General features: G+C 43.9%; 2 protein-coding genes across 2 annotated transcripts; both read left to right on the top strand.

Annotated features, from left to right (window-relative positions):
* Positions 1 to 12,248: 12,248 nt before the first annotated feature.
* On the top strand, positions 12,249 to 13,214 carry LOC128847270 (olfactory receptor 14A16-like). Its single transcript, XM_054046659.1, has one exon. The coding sequence runs from the start codon at positions 12,258 to 12,260 to the stop codon at positions 13,212 to 13,214; it is 957 nt and encodes a 318-aa protein (XP_053902634.1). The 5' UTR covers positions 12,249 to 12,257.
* A 9,459-nt stretch (positions 13,215 to 22,673) lies between these two features.
* Positions 22,674 to 23,606, top strand: LOC128848210 (olfactory receptor 14A16-like). Its single transcript, XM_054048028.1, has one exon. The coding sequence runs from the start codon at positions 22,674 to 22,676 to the stop codon at positions 23,604 to 23,606; it is 933 nt and encodes a 310-aa protein (XP_053904003.1).
* The last annotated feature ends 1,813 nt before the right edge of the window (positions 23,607 to 25,419 follow it).

Below are 25,419 nucleotides of genomic sequence, written 5' to 3'. Positions count from 1 at the left end.
GGCTGCGATCCCAGGGGCACTGGTCACATGGGCATGGGGCACTCTGCCAGGCTGGGTGAGGCCAAAGCCAGCCCTGACAATGCCCTGGGTGCCCAACACCCATGTGAGCCTCAGGATGGCGCCCAATGTCCTGAACTTTGCAGCCCTGGGAGCAGGTTGTCAGAGAAGGAGCATCACCCACAACCTGCTGCGACGGCTCCCCTTGGTGTCTGAGGGCCCAACACTTGGCACCCAAATCTCCCCACGGATGCCCTGGGAAGCCTCGTGTAAATCTCTCCTGTTCCCTTGATTTCTGCCCACTCCACTGTGTCCATCCCATGCCACCTGCAATAATATACTTCAGCTTTACAAAGCACCCTAGATAACCTCGCTATGGAACTGGCCTTATTAATTCTGAACTAAAACAAACCCTTTATGGTACATTTCCCAAAAAAGTCAATATCCTTACAAATCTGATACTGGTCTCATATCCCCTGCTTCATGGACAGAGGCCTAGCCTGTGTAACACAGCATCTGGCTCACTTTTCTCTGCGTCTTTCCTATTTTTCTATCTCCAGAGCAAAGTGAAGAATAAGAGCGAGATGATTGCAGGTGAATTTAAGAAACTGCCCACACTGCTGAGAGAGAAGGAGCAGCTGCTTCTGCAGAGCCTGGAGGAGGAGGAGGAGGAGAGGAAGACTCTGCAGAGACTACAAGAAAATGTCACCAAACTCTCCCAGCAAAGCTCCTCTCTGCAGCAGCTGATCACAGAGATAGAGAAGTGTCAGCAACCAGTTTTCGAGCTGCTAAGGGTGAGACGGCATCAAAATTCTCCACCCATCCAGAATTATAACTCAGATCCCTGGGTCTGGATCCCAACAATTAGAGTAAATGTGTTCTGTGGTTTACTGACAAACAGAACATCCGGCTAAGTGCTCCATCAGTTCCAAAATATCGCAGTTCATGTTAGAGGGGAATTCTCCTCCTGGAGACCCAGTGAGGCCGTGGGAGATTAAATGGATGATACAAAAATGATACTGGAGTCAGAACAGGGATGGGGTTTAGCTCAGAACACTGGACACAACACAGGCGATAAATACAGATACTGATGGGTTGGGTCCCTAGAAGGGAGAACCCTTTAGCTAAATTCCTGTCTCACCTACATAAATGAAACAAGTGTTAATGCAAAATGGTGTATGAGATTTTACCACAAAACAGTCATGCCTGGGAGGGTTGATCTATTTTCTAGATGAAAGTGTGATGCCCAGAGTGAGACTCACTCAGTTTTATGCACATCGTGTTAGTACAGAACATTGGTTCTCTTTTTCCTTTCAGGATGTGAAAAGCACATTGAGCAGGTGTGTTTCCCATTTTCATTGCTCTTATATTCTGGGTGGTGGTTCTGGGATGATGTGTGTACAGAGCAGCTGAGTGATGATGGGACGTTTTCTTCATAGGAGTGAGAATGTGAAACTCCAGGAACCAGAAGCTGTTTCTACTGACCTGAAGACTGTATAAAATTTCCCTTGACATGAGGGAGGTGCTGAAGAGATTCGGAGGTGAGTGGATTCTAGTGGGACCCCACCGTCTCTCAGCTCTTCTAACCGATCCCGGTTTGTTATAGAACAAGGACTTTTATACAAGGAGACTCTTTCTGGTGGGCACCAGGAAGACTGGCATCCTCAAAGACAGTTGGTAGTTCCCACTAAGTATCGGGTAAAGCTCTTGAGCTTAGCCCATGATCATCCCAGTGGCCATTCTGGGGTGAACAGAACCAAAGACCGGTTGGGGAAGTCCTTCCACTGGGAGGGAATGGGCAAGGACGTTGCTAATTATGTCCGGTCTTGTGAGGTGTGCCAACGAGTGGGAAAGCCCCAAGACCAGGTTAAAGCCCCTCTCCAGCCACTACCCATAATTGAAGTCCCATTTCAGACAGTAGCTGTGGATAGTCTGGGTCCTTTCCCAAAGAAAACACCCAGAGGAAACCAGTACATACTGACTTTCATGGATTTTGCTACCCGATGGCCGGAAGCAGTACCCTTAAGCAACACCAGGGCTAAAAGTGTGTGCCAGGCATTAACAGGCATTTTTGCCAGGGTAGGTTGGCCCTCCGACATCCTCACAGATTCGGGAACTAATTTCCTGGCAGGGACCATGGAAAACCTGTGGGAAGCTCATGGGGTGAATCACTTGGTTGCCACCCCTTACTACCATCAAACCAATGGCCTGGTAGAGAGGTTTAATGGAACTTTGGGGGCCATGATACGTAAATTCGTAAATGAACACTCCAATGATTGGGACCTAGTGTTGCAGCAGTTGCTTTTCACCTACAGGGCTATACCACATCCCAGTTTAGGGTTTTCACCATTTGAACTTGTGTATGGCCGCGAGGTTAAGGGGCCATTACAGTTGGTGAAGCAGCAATGGGAGGGGTTTACGCCTTCTCCAGGAACTAACATTCTAGACTTTGTAAGCAACCTACAAAGTACCCTCCGACACTCTTTAGCCCTTGCTAAAGAAAACCTAAAGGATGCTCAGGAAGAGCAAAAGGCCTGGTATGATAAATATTCCAGAGAACGGTCCTTCAAAGTAGGAGACCAAGTCATGGTCTTAAAGGCGCTCCAGGCCCATAAAATGGAAGCATCGTGGGAAGGACCATTCACAGTCCAGGAGCGCCTAGGAGCTGTTAACTATCTCAATACCTCCCCCACCTCCAACATAAAGCCTAAGGTATACCATTTTAACTCTCTTAAGCCCTTTTATTCCAGAGAATTAAACGTTTGCCAGTTTACAGCCCAGGAAACAGATGATGCGGAGTGGCCTGAAGGTGTCTACTACGAAAGAAAAAAGGATGGTGGCATGGAAGAGGTGAACCTCTCCACGACCCTTGGACGTCTGCAGCGACAGCAGATCAAGGAGCTGTGCACAAGCTTTGCACCAATTTTCTCAGCCACTCCAGGACGGACCGAACGGGCATACCACTCCATTGACACAGGTAATGTTCACCCAATTAGAACCCCACCCTACCGGGAGTCACCTCATGCCAAAACTGCTATACAAAGGGAGGTCCAGGACATGCTACAGATGGGTATAATCCACCCTCTAATAGTGCATGGGCATCTCCAGTGGTTCTAGTTCCCAAACCAGATGGGGAAATACGCTTTTGCGTGGACTACCGTAAGCTAAATGCTGTAACTCGTCCTGACAACTATCCAATGCCACGCACAGATGAGCTATTGGAGAAATTGGGACATGCCCAATTCATCTCTACTTTAGACTTAACCAAGGGGTACTGGCAAGTACCACTAGATGAACCCACTAAGGAAAGGTCAGCCTTCGTCACCCGGGCAGGGGTGTATGAATTCAGTGTACTCCCTTTCGGGTTGCGAAATGCACCCGCCACCTTCCAAAGACTTGTAGATGGTCTCCTAGCGGGATTGGGAGAATCTGCAGTTGCCTACCTCGATGATGTGGCCATTTTTTCTGATTCATGGGCAGAGCACCTGGAGCACCTGGAAAAAGTCTTCGAGCGCATCCGGCAGGCAGGACTAACTGTTAAGGCTAAAAAGTGTCAAATAGGCCAAAACAGAGTGACTTACCTGGGGCACCAGGTGGGTCGAGGAACTATAAATCCCCTACAGGCCAAAGTGGATGCTATCCAAAAGTGGCCGGTTCCAAAGTCTAAGAAACAGGTCCAATCCTTTTTAGGCTTGGCTGGATATTATAGGCGATTTGTACCACACTACAGCCAAATCGCCGCCCCACTGACAGACCTAACCAGAAAGAAACAGCCAAATGCAGTTCAGTGGACTGATGAGTGTTGAAAGGCCTTTAACCAGCTTAAGGCAACACTCATGTCTGACCCTGTGCTAAGGGCCCCAGACTTTGACAAACCATTCCTAGTAACCACAGATGCGTCCGAGCGAGGCGTGGGAGCAGTTTTAATGCAGGAAGGACTGGATCAAGAATTCCATCCTGTCGTGTTTCTCAGCAAGAAACTGTCTGAGAGGGAAAGCCACTGGTCAATCAGCGAAAAGGAATGCTACGCCATTGTGTACGCGCTGGAAAAGCTACGCCCATATGTTTGGGGACGGCGTTTCCAACTACAAACAGACCATGCTGCGCTACAGTGGCTTCGTACCGCCAAGGGAAATAACAAAAAACTTCTTCGGTGGAGTTTAGCTCTCCAAAATTTTGATTTTGAAATACAACACATTTCGGGAGCTTCTAACAAAGTGGCTGATGCACTCTCCCGGGAAAGTTTCCCAAAGTTAACTGGTTAACAATTGTTCTTGAAATAAAATATATTGTTAGTTTTTATATAATCAGTAGTATGTCTAAAGGTACGTGTGTCTTATTAACTCTGTTTTCTCCTAGAACTCCAGGAAGAAATCACAGCCAGTGTGTCCAACACTATCTGTGATTTGGGGGGCGTATCATAACTATAAAGGGAAGGGTAACAGCTGTCCTGTGTACAGTACTATAAAATCCCTCCTGGCCAAAAACTCCAAAATCCTTTTCCCTGTAAAGGGTTAAGAAGCTCAGGTAACCTGGCTGGCATCTGACCCAAAGGACCAATAAGGGGACAAGATACTTTCAAATCTTGAGTGGGGGGGGGAAAGGCTTTTGTTTGTGCTCTTTGTTTAGGTTGTTCGTTCGCTCTTGGGACTGAGAGGGACCAGACATCAATCCAGGCTCTCCACATCTTTCTAAACAAGTCTCTCCTATTTCAAACTTGTAAGTAAATAGCCAGGCAAGGCGTGTTAGTTTTCCTTTGTTTTCTCAACTTGTAAATGTACCTTTTACTAGAGTGTTTATCTTTGTTTGCTGTACTTTGAACCTAAGACTAGAGGGGAGTCCTCTGAGCTCTTTAAGTTTGATTACCCTGTAAAGTTATTTTCCATACTGATTTTACAGAGATGATTTTTACCTTTTTCTTTAATTAAAAGCCTTCTTTTTAAGAACCTGATTGATTTTTCCTTGTTTTTAGATCCAAGGGGGTTGGATCTGTATTCACCAGGAGTTGGTGGGAGGAAGAAGGGCAATGGTTAATTTCTCCTTGTTTTAAGATCCAAGGGGTTTGGATCTGTATTCACCAGGGAATTGGTGAAAGGTTTCTCAAGGCTACCCAGGGAAGGGAATTAGTTTTTGAGAATGGTGGCAGCAGACCAGAACAAAACTGGTAGTTAAGCTTAGAAGTTTTCATGCAGGCCCCTACATTTGTACCCTAAAGTTCAAAGTGGGGATACAGCCTTGACAGGGTCAGATTTCCCAACTCAGCTAGACCAGCACCAATGCAGTTTAATTCTGATTAGGTTGTGGCCCAAAGTCTCTGGGCTACACTCAGTAGTGACATGAACAATGGTGTAAGTTTCTTGTCTGGGGTCATTTTGTTCTAACTCTGTAAGTGCACTGCTCTGGCGTTCCATACGCCATCCCATGTAGATCTACTCCCATCCAAGCTGAGAAAGGATCTCAGAAGTTGGCCTGTTATTAGTATTAGAATATCATCTTTGTGCATGGTTGTGTACACTACGTATATGACAGACAAAAGCAGAGTATGTGATTAAGTAGACAGACAGGACTGTTCTTTGTCTTAACACACAACTTCATTTAGTCATAATGATAGATTTCTATTTGATTGTGAATTATATTAGCTCGATAGATAATGTATAATCTATGGAAATTATTGTTCTTTTCCTATTAATGATTGTCTATGTCCAGATCATGATTTTCTTATAAGCACTCCTTATTAAACCATTATTTAACAATGATTTCTTTATGACTATATCTTACTCCATCGCTCATTTACAAACAGCTCATCAAAAGTACTCGGTGCCAGACTCTGACACTGTCTCCATTTCTCTCCTTTCCCAGTCAACTAAAGCCTTACAATTGGTACATTGGAATTACTCTCCCCTTCTGGCTTCTTTCAATAATTAGGATTCTGGGACCTGAGGTGTCAGTGACTTTCAGCACCACACCGATGAATGGAGTAGAGAGAGAGATCAACATTGAGAAGGACTTGCACAGAGAAAGGATGTAGTGTCACTGTCCATGTCATCAGTGTTAGGGGTATTCTGATGTGAGACTCCCACAGTCACTCCAGTTGAAGCTGTTCCACTCTGGAAAAATAATTAAAGAGTTATTGGAGCAGGGGAACTGGACACTGGGTCTCCCAGGTGAGTGCGCTGACCACTAGGCTATAGGGTAATTCTCATGTTCTCTCTCTCTCTCTCCGACCCAACGATTCTTTAGTTATTTAATCCAAAGTGGAACAGCTTGAACGGATTGAGGGAGCCCCACATCAGAATATCCCACAGCCCAGTGATTAGGACACTGGGTGGCAGATCCCCCTTCAAATCCCTTCTCCTCCTCGGGCAGAGGGGGTACTTGTACTGGGGTTGTTCCCCATGCCAGGTAAGTACACTAACCACTGGGTTAAAAGTTAAACAGGAGGGCCTTCTCCTTGTCACAAAACACCACAGGTGCCTGACCCCAAGAAGAGGGTTCCCAGTTATGGATCACAAACAGGGATAGGTGACACCCACCAGCTTGACCTAAGCAACTATCTCTGTGAGAGGGTGGGGCTTGGCACACACCCATCTTGTCCTCCTCTCCCATTGGTTAGGTTAGGCGCCTCCACACCGCATGCTGGCAACTGTGGATCCCATTAGGTGTTTACCTCTCCCCATTCATTGAACAGGGAGCCTGGGCTCTGAACACCGGCTTTGTGACTCATGGGGATTTTCTAAGTGCCTAAAAGTTAGATGCTGCAATGCTCAGCATTAGAATACCGAAAGGCAAGATTTTAAAAGGCATTTAGGTGTCCGGGTGGGATTTTCAAAAGCATTTATGTACCTAAATCTGATTGAAATCAAAAGGTGTTTTGAAAGTCCACTAGATGTGTAAATACCTTAAAAAATCAGGGCCTAATTCCTTCTGTGAATCTAGCCCGGAGTGTCTGATATCCCCTAAGAGGCTTTAACAATATCATCCCAGAAGACTGGAGACAGATCCAAAAACACTACTTTTGAGCCCTTCCTGACACTGAAGGGCTTTGTAAACTGCAGCCATATCCAGAAATGGGTTCTACAGATGGCCCTCTCTCTTTAACATGAGCAGAACACAGACCCCAGGACCAAACACTCATGAGTTTGAGGTTTTAAAATATAGGGCTGCTCCCATCTCAGCTGGGACCATCTCACCTCTAGATCATGCAGAACGATCTGGTCCCAGCAGGGTATAAGTAAAAGGCTGTTATTCATTGGATATCTGACAGTCAGTGGCAGGCGGACAGCTTTGAAAATGAGGCTGATTTGAAAATGCCAGCTGAGGGCTTGGTCAAGTGGAAAATTATCTCTTGTCAGAATTTACAAATGGCTCCTCTCTTCATCCTTGGCCAAACAGAAACATCCATCCCTGAGCGTTGCAGTGTTCAACATCCAACCTTGCAATCAACACTGCCTAGGGGCGCACAGGGACCATTCCCCCACCAGGCTGCTAGTGACTATGTTGGCATAATCATCAAAGTTTGTGCCTTGTGATAGCTTCATGGTGACCTTAAGAAATGTACTGGGGATCTTTGTGTGGTTCCTAGAAGATGTGTCCCCACTGAGCTTTTTAGTTTAGTGCTGTCTGTAGTAAGAGAAAAATTAATGTAATGGCTGAGACAGAATGAATGAAATTCTGGGCTGTTCATCCCAACAGAAGCTGAAGATTAGATACTTGATAACTGTGCAACACAGAATTCCTCCAAGATTCTATCCCTAGTGGGACTGAACCATTCTCCGTCACCAATAAAAGTTACTCTTGTAATTAAACCCATGGGGCAAAGAGCTAAGCAAGTGCGGACCGGTTCAGAACTTTTGAATCAGCTTCAGATCAGATTGGCAGGCAAAAAATATGAATTTATAACTGTGTAATGGGCTAGATCCCCAGCTGATCTAAATTGCCACCAACGACAGAAATCAAAGGCCCAGATTCCCAGTTGGCATAAATAGTCCAAACTACCATGAACTCAATGAAAGTGTAACAATTTACACAAGCTCATGACCTGGCCCTTAGTTTTAAATCTTCACCTCTGGGTACTTCTTGGTTACTGACTTCAAGCAGACAGGGCAGCTGTAGGCTCCTCTAGCGGATGCATCCCAAGAGCTGCTGATACAAATGCAGGAGGGAAAAAACATCTCTGCTCCCCCAGAAGTGATTATGTGGTGTTAATGAAGGAACAGACTATTCCAGGCCGGCTGAGATTCTGATGCCACTAGGCTCTTAGCTATTGTAGATCATGTGTCTGTGTTAGAAATCCCTGTTTTATTTTGCAAGCACCTTGGGACATGCTTTGGGCTTCTGCCCTGCCTTGTTTTTAGCCAAGGGTCCTGCTAGGGGTGCTTTCATCATGTGAGATCCAGGGTAGGTGCTGTTCTCCCTCTGTGGGGTTAGAGTTGTGCAGGTTGTCAGGGTGGTTTGCTCCAGAGATGAGATCAGAGCTGGGCTTAAAGCCTTGGAGGCTGGATTCAAATATTTAGCACCAGAGCAGGTCCATCCTGGGCTGTGACCATGTCTGAACCCTGCACAAGCCAGGATCAGCTCTAAATGTGGGTGGCTATATTACAACAGAAAAACTTCAAAAACAGACTCCAAAGAGAGACTGCAGAGCTAGAATTGATATGCAAACTAGACACAATCAACTCCGGTTTGAATAAGGACTGGGAATGGCTGAGCCATTACAAACGTTGACTATCTCCCCTTGTAAGTACTCTCACACTTCTTATCAAACTGTCTGTACTGGGCTATCTTGATTATCACTTCAAAAGTTTTTTTTTTTTTTCTCTTAATTAATTGGCCTCTCAGAGTTGGTAAGACAACTCCCACCTGTTTATGCTCTCTGTATGTGTGTATATATATCTCCTCATTATATGTTCCATTCTATATGCATCCGAAGAAGTGGGCTGTAGTCCACGAAAGCTTATGCTCTAATAAATTTGTTAGTCTCTAAGGTGCCACAAGTACTCCTGTTCTTCTAAATGTGGGAGGAGTTTTCAGTCTCTGATCCCATTTAGTCCTTCATCTCTCAGCCAAGTCTGTCCAAGGAGGTGAGCAGGGAGCACTCATCTGTGGGGTGGATCGCTGTCTGCTAGGAACTGCAGAGAGATTCAGGAAATCCAGCGAAGGGACATGGAAACTGCCACTGGATAATACAATGATGGGGGCATGAGAGAGAGATGACCAATGAATCCTGGTGCTTGAGGATCAATTTTTGCTTTCAATTATATACGTGAAGGTATTAATATATAGAGAAATTTAATAATAGATATATGAATTGTAATGGGAACTCTTTAAGACTTTTATTATCAAGCATCTAGAGCCTGTCAGATTTCTTTTCAGGAGAATGTAAAAACCTAAACATAAGTTTCAATTTGAACTTTTTAAGGATTTAACTCTCAGTGTAGTCAGACATCTAGATCCAGTCAGAGAAAAAGAAGGTGGATAATTTTGACTTTATATCAGAAATCAGAAATGTTTGCAAGGCTTGGCAACCAAAAACTAATTTATTTTCTGCTAAAAACTACTGTAAACTGGAAATTTTGCATTGTAAACCAAAGAATATTGGGATTTGAAGATTTCAGCAAAACAAAACAAAAGGTCGGAGTATAGGAGATACATTCCCTGAACATTTTTGTTTAGTTCAAAAACTCATTTTCCTACTACTACAAAAAAATCTAAATTTCCAAACATGTCTAATTTGAAATGGAGCTTTGAACAAGGGTGGGGAACATTAATCCTGTTCAATAATACCATCGTTTCGAAACCATTTTTTCCTCTTGAAACTGGGTTTGTTTCTGTGTCAAAGGGATTTTTAATGGAAGATAAAAATTGAATAAGCAGCAGAGCTGATAGCCACAGTTTATGTTTTATGCACACTAGCACTTTTAGACTCAGAGTTGAACCACCAGTTAAAGCCAGTCTATCTCAGTGTTGCCAAACGACTTACAGGAGATAAATGGGACTAGAACCCATATTTCCAGGCCTTGTAAATTAACAAGATTGACACAGGACCAGGATTACAAAGGATTTAAGCACTTAAAGAAGGATAAAGGTGCCTTTTGGGATTTACAATAACATCTGAGCAGGTTAGGTGCCTAACTCCCACTGAATGTTCATAGGATTTAGCCACCTGGCTCATTTAGGAGCACTGATAAATTCCAGTAGGTGCCTGTTGTCATCTTTTAATCCTGGCCCACAGAAGCTGGGCTGGAATCAGGGAACCCTGCTGGAGATTGTACGCTCTGTGTTATGCTGGGGTCAAACTAGAGGATCAGAATGGCCCTTTTGGCTTTATCACCTTTGTTTCTGTGCCCTTGCCTCTGGGTCTCTGCTTCTGAGCTGTGCAGAGCTCCAGGACATGAGTCCTGCTAGCCCTTAGGAAAGAACATGTATAAATCACCTTCACATAGCATCTGTCTTTTAATGCCAGTGCAACTCGAAGCCAGCTACACACAGCTCGTCTGTAGAGAGCAAAAGGTTTGAGTCTAGTTCAATTACAGAATGAGGGGTGAAAGGATTCTCAGATACTTGTGCCATTAGCTTCTAGATTCTGGTATATAGATTGATATTGACCAAAAAATCCTCGTTCTGGATGACTGAATGTGTCTTCTGTTGGGAAAAATTCCACAAAGACTAGTACAGGAAGTTTGCTATTTCAATTAAATATGTTGGAGGGTAACATACAGGAGAAAATTAAGATGATAACTATGAATTACAATATGAACCCAAAATCCATCCTCCCTCTCCCCACCCCCCCCCCCTCAGTTTTTGGCAAATGATAGCTTTCTTCTGAAAACTATTTTTTATCTCAAAACCAAAAAAGTTTCTTTTTTTATGTTTTCAGTTTCTTTACAAAACAATCCCAAAATGTTTGAGAAAAGAGAGAGATTCTGAGATGTGTTGTTGCTTAGCTAATGTCCATTACAAATAACACAGTTGAAAATTTCCAACCAGCCTTAAACTTTAAATGAATTGGGGAACATTAATATTGCCTGATAAGAGCCTGATTTGAAACCCATTTATTCTATTGCATCTGTGTGATTTCCCTTTCAAAGGGATAGTTGTGAGGAGGTAACAACTGAATAAACAGTAAAGGTTGACATGCACAGAATATTTTATACAGACTAGTCTCTTTAAACCCCAGTTTTGAGTTGAACCAAGCAGCCAAAGCCTGTCTATCCTGACCCCGTTCAAGGACAGACAGGACTCACTGGGAGTAGAACCCAGACCTCCTGGCCTAGTTCCACACTGCTGCCGGCTGAGTATAAGCGATGTAAATGGGTGTGCAGAATATAAACAGAGTAAGACACAGGGCTACATTTCCAAAGGTATTTAGGTGCCTAGTGGGATTTTCATAAGCATCTAGGAGCCTATAACTGATTGATTTCAAGGGGTGATGGGGCCCTGATGCTTTTGATAATCCCACTAGGTGCTTCAATACCTTTAAAAATCTGCCCCAGAGCTCCTCTCCAGACAAAGGGGGTGGGGGGTGTACAGGCAGAAAGAGGGGAAATGACTGGTCCAAGGTCACAGAGCAGGTCACTGGCAGAGACAAGAACAGAGCTCAGGTGTCCTGACAGACACTGCACTGAACAGCACAGACTAAACGACACAACACAGCTGTGATGGAGGGACGCTGCTAGTCCATTGTTACATGCAGACTGAAGTGCAGCTGGGATTTGGTGCCATAAATCAATTTGGAAGCAGGCAGCCGGCCATCTAGGCACAGAGCTTGGGGTAGAAAAATTACAGATGAGCTGCTACTTATGAGCTGCTGGGTGAGCCTATGTCATATTGCCTGCAAAGTGGGAATCAGGCTGTGTTAGCAGTTTAGTTTATCAGTTTGTGAGCTTGGTGATGGTCGCAATGGAGGGACCTTCTTTGTAAGAGTTGCTGGATTTGGAGTGTGCTTTTTCCATCCTTCATACTACATTTTATCAAGCCACACCATGGGCAAAATCCTCAGATGGGATAAAGTGATGAAGCTCCATTGACTTTAAAGGAGCTGACCCAATTTACACAAGTGTTATGTGACTCATTGACTGTCAGAGGCGAGGAGGACTAACAACACCTACTCATTGTAAGTGACGAGTGCTGTGCACCTTTGACATTCATATAATGAGGTATTAGAGAAAGGGGAATCAGGGCCATTCCTTCTGTCACTCTAATCCTGACCATTGTCTTTCTCCTTCCTTCCACAGCCATCACATGATGTACTGAGGAAGAAAATGTCCAACTACACTGTGACCGAATTCCTTCTCCTGGGATTCTCTGATGTTCGTGAGCTGCAGATTTTACACTTTGTGGTGTTTCTAGTGCTTTACCTGATATCCCTGCTGGGGAACATTCTCATCATCACAGCCATAGCCCTCGACCACCATCTTCACACCCCCATGTACTTCTTCCTGATGAATCTGTCCATCCTAGACCTCGGCTCCATCTCTGTCACCATCCCCAAATCCATGGCCAACTCCCTCACGAACAGCAGATCGATTTCGTATTCTGGTTGTGTCGCTCAAATATTTCTCGTCATCTTCTTTGCTACAGCAGATTTTGCCATACTGACCGTCATGGCATACGACCGATACGTTGCCATCTGCCAGCCATTGCACTATGAGACAGTGATGAACAGGAGAGCTTGTGTCCAAATGGCAGCCAGTGCCTGGATCAGTGGTATTCTCTACTCTGCACTGCACACCAGGAACACGTTTGCGATATCCTTCTGTGGAGGCAACATGGTGGATCAGTTCTTCTGTGAAATCCCCCAGCTCCTCAAGCTTGCCTGCTCTGACTCATACCTCATTGAAGTTGGGTTTCTCATCTTTAGTTTGTGCTTAGCCTCAAGCTGCTTTGTTTTCATAATTGTGTCATATGTTCAGATCTTCAAAGCAGTGCTGAGAATCCCCTCTGAGCAGGGCCGGCATAAAGCCTTCTCCACCTGCCTCCCTCACCTGTTTGTGGTCTCCTTGTTCCTTTGTACTACTGCCTTTGCCTACCTGAAACCCATCTCCAGCTCAACCTCAGATCTGAATCTCATGGTGGCTGTTCTCTATTCTGTGTTGCCACCAATGATGAATCCGATCATCTACAGCATGAGAAACAAAGAGCTCAAAGGTGCACTAAGTAAATGGATAGGTTGGAGATTATTCACTGAGAACAAAATGTCCATATTTCTCCTTCGGTAGCAATTTCATTGTATATTTCTTTATAAATATAATCATCTGATGACATTATTGCCTCCATGAGAAAATACTGTGTAATCTGTTTATGTTGAAATAGGTATTTCAACTAGTAAAAATACAGACAAACATGACTCAAGAAAAAAAGGAGTTTCTATATATGTTTACACCAATGTAAATAAGATCGGAATCTATCTATCATATTTGCTACCAATCACCATACTATCTGAGACCATTGCCTATAAATCAGTAGCCATACCAAAGTCCCTAGTGAGATCTCCGGCTCCTCTTATATTTTGGGATAAAAACTCAGATTGAGTTATCAATGCATTTGTTCTTTGTGTTTTTTGTTTTTTTGTCAGATTTTAGCTTATTTTTGCTTAACTGATTGGTTGGTGGCTTGGTTTTTTTCTTTGTTTTAGGAGGTTTTGGAGGTGGAAAGGCCTGAGGAGATGGTGAGTGTTTAGTGAGACAGGATTTTCAATTGTTGTCCTGTCTTGGGACTGTCCATATGTCATCTCTTTGATGGGGTTTTCTGAGTGAACTGAAGGTTTGCTCTCCACAATGATAAAAGAGTGCAAAAGAAGTTTTTGCATGGCTTAGTTCCTACTGAAATGATTATGTGTACACTTTTGGGATTTGATTGTATTATTAATGATATCTTAGGCATCTTTTTATTATTTTAACCTAAATGAATATGTAAAAATTGGGTCATTCTTGCTATGGTGGAAAGGCTGTGTTGGAGCGAACAAAGTTTTAACTTTTTGGCTGGGTGTAGCAAAGTTAGATGTTTTATTTTTAAGCAATTGCATAGAGGGAGAGAGTGCACTAGGACACAGGGTTTTCCCCTTCTAGGCAGGTCTTTTAAAAGATAAACAATTGCAGCAAGCATTTATATCTTTTGTTACATACAATAATGGGCAACAGCTGCATTCTGTTTATACATAGGTTATTTTGATATTTTATTTTTTACATTTTTTAGACTTTAGTTTACATTTTATACTTATTTACACAAGGTTGCAACAACTTTTTACACAGTTTTTTTTTATTTGCCTTACACAATTTTTCCTTTTACAAATTTTGCATTACTAGGCTAAGAGCTAGCCTCACTTTTGCTTACAGAAGAAACTGTTTGCATTGAAATTTTTTAAAAATTCCTGTTAGTTTTTGCTTTACTTTCACAGCTGCTTTGAAGAAAAACTATTTCCAGAGTTTCCTAAAAAAAATCTGACTCAGAATAATGAGGCCAAATTTGGATTCCATGGAAGTGACTAAGGTTTAGCCCCTTACTTCAAGGAGATCAGGTTTGGCCAATAGCCTATATACACAAGGATCCAGATTTGGCAGACAGCACCCTGGAGAAAGTGAGTGTGACAGAGATGTAAGGGTCAGATTTCCCAACTCAGCTAGACCAGCACCAATGCAGAGTAGATCCAGTTTAATACTGATGAGGTTCTGGTCCAAAGTCACTGGGCAGCACTCAGTAGTGACATGAACACTGGTGTAAGTTTCTAGTCTGGGGTCGTTTTGGTGTAGCCCTGATGTAAGCGGAAAAGTGCCATCACTTGCACTGATCTGGTGTTCCATGTGCCATCTCGTGTGGATCTACTCCCATCCAAGCTGAGAAAGGATCTCAGAAGTTGGCCTGTTATTAGTATTAGAATATCATCTTTGTGCATGGTTGTGTACACTACATATATGACAGACAAAAGCAGAGTATGTGATTAAATAGAGAGAGAGACAGACAGGACAATTCCTTGTCCTAACACACAACCTCATATAGTCATAATGATAGATTTCTATTTGATTGTGAATTATGTTAGCTAGATAGATAATGAATAATCTATGGAAATTATTGTGCAAGTTATTGTGCTTCTTTTTCTGTTAATGATTGTCTATGTCCAGATCATGATTTTCTCTAAGTACTCCTTATTAAACCTTATTTAGCAAAGATTTTTATGACTATATCTTACTCTATTGTTAAGCATGAGATTAAGTCCCTGTTGAATGTGGGTTAGAGTTATGGATAGGACTTAATGCTTACACCAAACTGGTGCCAGACTCTGACACTGTCTCCATTTCTCTCCTTTCCCAGTCAAATAAAGCCCTGTAATTGGTGCATTGGAATTACTCTCCCCTTCTGGCTTCTTTCTATAATTAGAATTCTGGCACCTGACTCATCAGTGACTTTAGGCACCACACCGATGAATGGAGTAGAGAGAGAGATCAATATTGACAAGGACTTGCACAGAGAAAGGATGCAGTGCCGCTGTCCATGTCATCAATGTTAGGGGTATTCTGATGTAAGGCTCTCACAGTCACTCCAGCTAAAGCTGTTCCACTCTGGATAAATAATTAAAGAGTTATTGGAGCAGTTGGACTGGACACTGAGTCTCCCAGGTGAGTGCTAAGACCACCAGGCTACCGGGTAATTCTCATGTTCTCTCTCTCCCTCTCTGACCCAACGATTCTTTAATTATTTAATTCAAAGTGGAACAGTTTGAACGGGCAAGGTTGAGGGCGCCCCACATTGGAAGATCCCACAGCCCAGTGGGTTGGACACTCAGCCAAGAGGTGATAGATCCCCTTCAAATCCCTTCTCCTCCTCGGGCAGAGGGGGGACTTGAACTGGGGATGTTCCCCATGCCAGGTAAGTAGCCTAACCACTGGGCTAAAAGTTAAACAGGAGGGCCTTCTCCTTGTTACAGAAAACACCATAGGTGCCTGACTCAAGGAGTTATGGATCACAAACAGGGATAGGCACCACCCACCAGCTCGACGTAGGCAACAATCTTTGTGAGGGGGAGGGGCTTATCACCCACCCATCTTGTCGTCATCTCCCATTGGTTAGGTTAGGCGCCTCCACACCGCATGCTGGCAACTGTGGATTCCATTAGGTGTTTACCTCTCCCCATTCACTGAACAGGGAGCCTGCGCTCTGAATACCGGCTTTGTGAATCATGGTGATTTTCTAAGTGCCTAAAAGTTAGTGCTGCAATGGTCAGTGTTAGGATACCTAAGGGCAAGTTTTTTAAAGGCATTTAGGTGTCCTGGTGGGATTTTCGAAAGTATTTAGGTACCTAAATCCTATTGAAATCAAAGGGTGTTTTGAAAGTCCCACTAGATGCTTAAATAAAAACTCAGGTCCTAATTCCTTCTGTGAATCTAGCCCTGAGTGTCTGATATCCCCTTAGAGGATTTAACAATATCATCCAGAAGACTGGAGACAGATCCAAAACCACTATTTTGAGCCCTTCCTGACACTGAAGGACTTTGTAAACTGCAGCCATATCCAGAAATGGGTTCTACAGATGGCCCTCTCTCTTTAACATGAGCCGAACACAGACCCCAGGACCAAACACTCATGAGTTTGAGGTTTTAAAATATAGGGCTGCTCCCATCTCAGCTGGGACCATCTCACCTCTAGATCATGCAGAACAATCTGGTCCCAGCAGGGTATAAGTAAAAGGCTGTTATTCATTGGATATCAGACAGTCAGTGGTATCTGAGCAGCTTTGAAAATGAGGCCACTTTAAAAATGCCAACTGAGGGGTTTGTCAAGTGGAAAATTATCTCTTGTCAGATTTTACAAATGGCCCCTCTCTTCATCCTCGGCCAAACAGAAACATCCATCCATGAGCTTTGCAGTGTTCAACATCTAGCCTTGCATTCATCGCTGCCTAGAGGTGCACAGGGACCATTCCCCTGGTAGGCCGCTAGTGACTATGTTGGCATAAGCATCAAAGTTTGTGCCTTGTGATGGCTTCATGGTGGCCTTAAGAAATGGATTGGGGATCTTTGTGCAGTTCCTGGAAGACGTGTCCCCACCACACAAACGTCAACATCACTGGAAATATATTTGCATCCTTGTTCTCCATTACTATAGAGAGGTCCAGGAGTATGCAGAAAGGAATCCTTTGTCATATATAGCAAAGGTCCCTCCAGGGCAGGGTAGAAGCATACTTCCAGGGAGTGGTGAGTGGGGGAAGATCGCACAGCTGCCACCTGGGCTTCTAAATGTACTACTGAAAAATGTCAGACTTCAGAACTTTGGGTTAATCATCTGGCCGCTTAGGCTTCGGGTTGTGCAAAGAAAATGAGGATACAAGGGGACAAAACAGAAATCTCTGTATATTAAGTCTGGGATATTCAAAGGGGTCTAAGGACATTAGTTGCCTAACTCCTATTGTGCAGTCAATGGGAGCTGGGCATGTAATTCCCTGAAGTCACTCTGAAAATCACTGTCACAGCTCATGGCCTGTAGTAAAAGTTCACTGTATGGTTACAGATTCTGCAGCACCCACAGCCCCTTGTGTCTGCTCTAATTGCACAGGAAGCTGCAGAGTCAGTCACTGGTTCCTCCAGAGGGCCAAGCCCATTCCTGGGGCCTCTCCAGGGAAATCAGTGATTTTCCACTGAGAATACATTGGGTCCCTTCTGCTAAGCTGTTTTCTACTCACTACCCTGTTATTTTTTCCTATGACTACAGGGGTGTTAATGGGACAATTCACCTTAGATGGTCCCTTGAATATGTGCCAACTACTTATGCCAAACTATTTGTTCTACTTTGTAGTTAGTTGTGACACTCTGAGTTCCTTTCCCACACCTGAGAAAGAACTCTGTGTAGCTCGAAGCTTGTCTCTCTCACCAACAGAAATTGGGTCAATAAAAGATATTACCTCACCCACCTTGTCTCTCTGTTCCCTGATAAGGCATCTTTAGATAGCAGGACAGTCTCTGGTCTTAACTTCCAGCACTGGCCATATGAAAGGAGAGGAGGTCTCAGTTCACACCCCATGTCCACATGAATGCTACAGCCATCTCAGTGCAGGATGGGACATGCTGGCTTGGGAGATAACAGATGTAGCAGCTGCTTTCATGTCTAGGTCACCTATTCTACCCAGCCTCAGTGAGCAGTGCCCCAGTATCCTCCCCTTCTGACCTCTGTGAAAAATTGGTTTTGTGCCTCATCTTCTTGGACATGTCATGAAAGCACCCACTAAACATCTCATCCATCAAAACTGGAACCTGTTAACTCCCTGTGAGCAGCCTCAGCAGAGACCATGGACCAGTCTGGACCTGAGGAGATGGGAAAATGGGAGAGGGTAGGTTGGGCTCCCAGTCCCGTTCACTATATGGTCTCTCCATGGAGACTGCGATAGCCATCAAAGGGGCCAATTGTTGCCAGTCAAAGTAAAGGTGGGTTCTGTAGGGATGGGCCTTAGTCCGGAACCAGAACCTCAGATCCTAAGCCCTCTCGCCTGAGCTTTGGGGAAGCGAGGATCCCAATAAAGAGCCCAGAGCTGGGCCCATCTCAAATTAATTTGCAATTTTCTGATAGAAGTAGTCTTCTTTTTTCAGCCACACAACCCTCAGCTCTTACACAGCAGGGAAGGCCCACTGCAGTCACTAGGAATGCTCCCGCTGACTTCAGCAATTCCAGGGTTTGATCATAGAGGTGCGCGTTGTGTCTTCATTAGAGCAAATTTCTCCATGGAAATTCCTTCACGTCAGTTTTTTGTTTCATTTTCCCCCATTCCATAGAGAGGTGGCCACATCAAGCAAAGGACATTTGTATGGATGGAAATGTAGGTAGAGAAGGAAATGAAGTGACCCATTCCAGTGTTGTACAGTTAGGAATGGAGAGGGCTACAAACATGGGCTGAGGCTTCCAAGCTGACTTACCCCAGTTCAAACAGAGAGGTGTTAATGGCATTACTGTGTGTTCACACACTGGTAATTGGTGCTGATACACTTCCTCCATGGAAACCAGGAGTAATTCCACTGGACTCAATGAGACTCATTCTTCTCGCCCTCATCCTGGTGTAAATAAAGAGTAACTCTAGTAGAGTAAATGGAGCTGTTTCTCCTCTTACTCACCCAGTGTAATTCAACAGAGTTAGGCCATATCAGCTTTTACAGCTTTTACCACCTTTACCACTATGTCTACACTTCAGACTTTACTACCTTTACCGCTTTTGTCGGTAAAACTTTTGTCAGTCAAACCTAGGAACTTGTAACTGGGCTTATATCTACACAATCCTTAGCTCAAATGACCCAAAATGTAGGTCACTAATCCTACCCAGCACCCTCCTAAGGCACATTAAATTTCAAAAGAATCTGGCGAAGCATGTTCATTTTTTTTTAAGAAAGGAGGACATTTAAACAGAAGTCATGGTGCAACCTTAACTATAGGGGTGTTGCTGTGATGGTAATAATATTCATCAGTTCATTTACTGGTTGGGTACCCATCTTGCAGGTTTCTATTAACTCTGCTATTGGAATATTCCATGAGCATTGAGATGGGATTGTGATGTTCAGCAATGAGAATCTCAGATACAGGAACAAGCAAAAAGCTAGACATCACGGCACAGATATTCAGCTCATGTCACCTGGCCCAGTTCCATAGCACTATGCCAATTTACATCCACTGAGGAACTGGTCTAATTGACTTCAGTGGGGCTATGGCTGATTTACACAACAGCTGTTTGGAGATCTGGACCCTTTGACTCCAAGGCAGCTAGAGGTGATTTACAAAAACTGGGGCTCTGACCCATTCACTTCAGTGGAGCTACCCTGATTTGAACTTGCTGAGGATCAGATCCATTGATACCAATAGATCTAGGGCTGATTTATACCCTCTGGCTCTTTGTATTTCATCAGTTTCTCTGACATGAATGTCTAGTGTAAATTACACATTTTTAAACAGTGCATCTGCAGTCAAAGGAGCCTTTTATTTTAAGAAAGAAAGAAAGAAAGAAAGAAAGAAAGAAACTTGGGCTATTCATCCCAATAAAAGTTGAAGATTAGATGCAGAAAATCTCCACAACACTGTCCCCAGTGGGAATGAATCGCTCTGTCACTCTTACAAGGTATACTTGTAACTAATCCCAATGGACAAAGAGCTAGGAAAGAGCAGACTGGTTATGAATGTTTAACTCTTCTTTGGTTCAGTTTCACATGCAAAGAATATGGGTTGGAAACTGCGTCATGGGCCAGATCCCCAGCTGGCATAAATGGATGTAGCTCCATGGAAGTCAGATCCCCAAGTGGTGTAAATAGCCCTCGCTACTCTGAAGTCAGTGAAAGTGTATCAATTTACACCAGCTCAGGACCTGGTCCTTAGTTTTTAGTGTTTGTCTCTTAGTGACAAACTTCAAGCAGCCAGGGCAGCCTGAGCTGTGGGTTCCTCTGGTGGCTGCATCCCAAGTGCTGCTGGTGCAATGCAGGAGAAAAACATCTCTGCTCCCCTAGAGGTGATTACGTGGAGTTAATGAAGGAACAGGCTATTCCAGGCCAACTGAGGCTCTGGTGTCACTAGGCTCTTAGCTATTGTAGATCCCATGTCTGTGCTACAAATATATGTTTTATTTTGCCATCCTGTGGGGACCACCTTTGCGATCCAGCCCTGCCTTGTTTTTAACTAAAAGGTCTTCAAGAGATGCTACCATAATGTGAGATCCAGGGCAGGTGCTGTTCCCCCTCTGGGGGGTTAGGGTCAACTAGGGCAGGTTGTCAGGGTGGTTTGCTCCTGAGATGAGAGCAGAGCTGCGGTCACAGCCGTAGAGACCAGATTCAGCTAGTTAGCCCCAGAGTGACCTTGTCTGAAGCCGGCACAAGACAGGATCAACTCTAGAGCTGGGAGTGTCTTTCAGTCCCTGATCCCCTTTATTCCATCGCCTCTCACCCAAACCTGCCCTAGGAGGGAAGCAGGGAGCACCCACCTGTGCTAGGAACTGCAGAGAGACACCTGCAACTCAGGACATCCAGGCAAGGGACATGACAACAGCTGCTGGATAATACAGTGATGGGGGCATGAGAGAGAGAGAGAACCAAATAATCCTGGCAGTGGGTGCATAGTTAGATAGATAGATAGATAGATAATGATCAATGATTCCTAACACTGCAGGATCAAATGCATCGCAAATTGGAATAAAGACCAACAAAGTAAGTTTTCTATTAAATATGTTAGAGTATTAATATATGGGGCAAATTTAATATCAGAAATATGAATTGCAATTAGAACTCTTTAAGACTTTTACTATCAAATTATGCAGACATCTGGAGATGATCAGATTTTTTTTTTTTGCACCAGAAAAAATTGACTTTTCATTGAGGTTGTGAGAACCAAATAGTTTCAGCCTAAAACTGTTGGTAACTGAAAAATGTTAGTCATAAACAAAAAAATGTTTTCACTTTTATGGATATCAGAGACTTTTCATGAAAATATATTCAACTGAAAACTGACTTTTCCTTTGAACTAAAGTAGAAATTGTCTGACTACTCCTAATTGGAAACTTAGCTTTAAGCCAGGGTGGGGAACATGAATATTGTCCAATAACACCACAATTTCCAACCCCATTCCCTCTATTGCAGCCGTGTTTGTCTGTTTCAAACGGGTAGCTGCAGGATGGTAAAACTGAGTAAGTAGCAAAGTTGGTAGCCCAGAGAATCTGTTTTAAACATACTAACCTATCTAAACTGAAGCCCAGAGAGTCGAAGCTCTCAGACAAAGCCTGTCTTTCCTGACCCAGCCCAAGGACATGCAGGAGATTGATGGAGCTAGAACCCAGCTCTCTTCTTCTACCACCATAGCCTCTGTCCCACACTGCTGCCTGATAAACAGAAATACTCTCAACAGGTTCATAGAACATGCACATAGTAAGACACAATCCATCCCCAAAAGAGTTCGCATTCAAAGTACACAAGACAGACAAAGAGAGGTGGAGGAAAGAGAGGCAGCAGTGACAGAGGCAAGACTAGAACCGAAGTCTCCTGACATTCACTGACTCAGACAGCACAGAGATAAAGTCACAGAGGGAAACCATACAACCTAACAGTAACTGAGCAATGGTACTAGCCCATTATCACCCAGCAATGGGAGTGCAGCTTGGATCTGGTGCCATAAATCAACGTGTAAGTAGGCATCAGGCTGTATGTGGGATGTAGGGGTTGAATCATCACAGAAAAGCTGCCATGCGGGAAACTGGGTGATTCTATGCTGTATTTCTCAGTTAAGTGGGAATCAGACTATGCTGGCATTTTAGTATTTTAGTTTAGTTGGGCAAGTTGTGAGCCTGCTGTCTGTAGCAATAGCGGCATAATTTTGGCTAAAATTATTGGATTTGGGTTGTACTTTGTTCCATCTTTCATACTGCATTTGATCAAGCCACATCTTGGGCCAGATCCTCAGATGGTGTAAACTGACCCAGCTCCAGTAACTTTAAGGGAGCGACACCAATTTACACTCCTGTGATAACGCACCAGGGTAGTGCTCTGGTTGTGAGCGGTGAGGAGCCCTCACTACTCCAGTCAATGGAAGTGACAAGTGCTGTGCACCTTTGGCATTGACATCATGAGATATTATGGAGAGGGGAATCAGAGTCATTCCCTCTCTCACTATAACCCTGACCATTGCTCTTGTCCTTCTCTCCACAGCCATTGCACGATGAACTAAGAAAGAAAATGTCCAACCAAACTAACATAACTGAGTTCCTTCTCCTGGGATTCTCTGATGTTCGAGAGCTGCAGATTTTGCACTTCATGGGGTTTCTAGTGCTTTACCTGGCAACCCTGACAGGGAATCTTCTCATCATCATAGCCATAGCTCTTGATCACTACCTTCACACCCCCATGTACTTCTTCCTGATGAGTTTGTCTATCCTAGACCTCGGTACCATTTCTGTCACCATCCCCAAATCTATGGCCAATTCCCTTATGAACACCAGGTCCATTTCCTATTCTGGATGTGTAACCCAAGTCTTTTTCCTCATCTTCTTTGCTGAAGCCGACTTCATCTTACTCACCATCATGGCATACGATCGATACGTCGCCATCTGCAAACCACTGCACTATGAGACTATAATGAACAGGAGAGCTTGTGTCCAAATGGCAGCCAGCGCCTGGATGAGTGTAATTCTCTATTCTTCATTGCACACCGGGAACACGTTTGCAATAACCTTCTGTGGAGGCAACATGGTGGATCAGTTCTTCTGTGAAATTCCCCAGCTACTCAAGCTCGCCTGCTCTAACTCGTACCTCAATGAAGTTGGGGTTATTGTATTTGGTGCGTGTTTAACCCTAAGTTGTTTTGCTTTTATAATTGTGACATATGTTCAGATCTTGATCACGGTGTTGAGAATCCCCTCTAAACAGGGCCGACGTAAAGCCATCTCCACCTGCCTTCCTCACTTCATTGTAATTTCCATGTTTCTTTCCACTGCTGCCTTTGCCTACATGAAACCCATCTCCAGCTCTCCATCAGGTCTGGATCTCGTGGTAGCTGTTCTCTATTCCGTGCTGCCGCCAGTGATGAATCCAATCATCTACAGCATAAGGAACAAGGAAATCAAAGCTTCTCTGAGGAAACTGACTGGGTGGAGGTTTGATCAAGAATAAAATGTCTGCATTTCTCTTATGAACATGGTTTTATCTGTGTTTTTTTACAAATACAATCAACTGATGACATTATTGTCTCCATAAGAATATGGTGTGTGATTTTTCGATGCAAAATGCAGTATTTATAGTGGTAAATCCACATTAACTCCACCAAGTCAGTGGAGTTATTCTAGGTTAATACCGGTATAAGTAAGATGAAAATCTATCTCATGCTTTTATACTGCCACCCCTCACCATGTTATCTGAGTACCTTCCACATAAAATCAGTAGCCATTAGAAAGTACCCAGTGGACTTCATAGAGTCTCTGGTTCTTCTCCTTTTTGGGGGTCAAAACTTTGCTTGGGGTATGATGGCTTTTGGTTTCTGTATGTTGGTGTGACAGAGTGGGATATGACAGCATCAGATCATGAACTCTGTGTTTTATTATCTGGGTAGATATTGACATGGTGAATGCAGAAGCCTAGGCTTGCTCAATAGCAGTCTATCACTCTTTGTTCATGGCAGCTCCCCTACCTGAGAAAGGTGGATGTTACTTTGCTGAAGGACTATCACTCAGAGAAATCAAGACTGAAGTCTGGGGCCTTCGATTTTTGTTGCATTTCACCTACAGGTCCTGTTGTATGGAACAAGTTTTTTGTTGTATAGGGAGTCTGCAAGTGATGGGGGAGGGAGGTTTAAGCATGACTGGTGGGTCTGGAATCTTAATTTTAGTATATGACAAAGAGACAGGGGACCTATTTAAGTGCAGAGTCCTACCCGATGTCAGGTGCCAACCATAATCACATGTAAGAAGGACTTGCAGAAGTTCTATCTATCTATCTATCTATCTATCTATCTATCTATCTATCTATCTATCTATCTATCTAAGGATTCCACACTGCCACCCATTACCATGCTATCTGAGCACCATCCACATAAAATCAGTAGCCATATCAAAGCCCCTAGTAGACACTGAGGAACCAGAGACATTTTGTTCTTCCCTTCAGGGTAAAAAATATGATTGTGGTATCAGTGCAGTTGTTTGGTTCTTGTTTCTTTCTCGGATTTTTTTTTTTAATTTTAGCTTCTGGCAGAGACAATAACAGGTAGTTAACATGTAGAGCTGGATGGAAATTTTCCAAAGAAAATGAGTTTTGTCCAAAAATGCGGATTCATAGAACTCAAAGAGTCATAGAACTCGGGAACTTTTGAGTTCCATGAACTTTCAGTGAAGCAAAAGCAGGTTGGCCGCTGAGCCCTACCTACCTGCCAAGCTGGGAAGCCCAGTCTCTCAGGGTCCATGGCTCCAGGGCAGCCCTGCCATGCCAGGGCTTTCAGCCTCCCTACCACAGAGCTGGGAGACTGAAAGCCCTGGAATCCCCATCTCTAACTGTGGCTCAGAAGCAGAGAGCCTGGAAACACTGAGAACCCGTCTCGATCCAGGGCTCTCAGAACTTCTGGGACCCTAACTCAGGCTTTGTGAATCCCGGTGATTTTAGGACACCGAAGGGCCAGATTTTTAAAGGTATGTAGGTGTCTTGTAGGATTTTCAAAAGCAGGAGTTTGGGGGGTTGAAAGTGTAGGGCTGCTCCCACCTCAGCTCAGATAGGGACCCTCTTACCTCTAGTTCACACAGATCAATTTTCTCCCAGCGGGGTATAAGTTAAAGGTTATTCCATTCACTGGATATCTGACAGTCCACAGTAGCTGGGCAGCATTGAAAATGAGGACCCTTTGAAAATACCAGCTGAAGACTTTGGGAAGTGTGCATCACAATTTTTTTTCAGCTCACGGGCCACGTCAATAGGGAGATTATCTTGTGAACACTTTCCC

This window comes from Malaclemys terrapin, chromosome 13 (genome assembly GCF_027887155.1).
Source record: "Malaclemys terrapin pileata isolate rMalTer1 chromosome 13, rMalTer1.hap1, whole genome shotgun sequence".
NCBI classification, from domain to species: domain Eukaryota; kingdom Metazoa; phylum Chordata; order Testudines; family Emydidae; genus Malaclemys; species Malaclemys terrapin.
Note: the sequence above shows the minus strand (reverse complement) of the source record. Positions and strands in the feature narration are given on the sequence as shown.

What these genes read in the sequence shown, in the direction of transcription:
- LOC128847270 (XM_054046659.1), top strand. Translation starts at nt 12,258, where the DNA reads ATGTCCAACTACACTGTGACCGAATTCCTTCTCCTGGGATTCTCTGAT.
- LOC128848210 (XM_054048028.1), top strand. Translation starts at nt 22,674, where the DNA reads ATGTCCAACCAAACTAACATAACTGAGTTCCTTCTCCTGGGATTCTCT.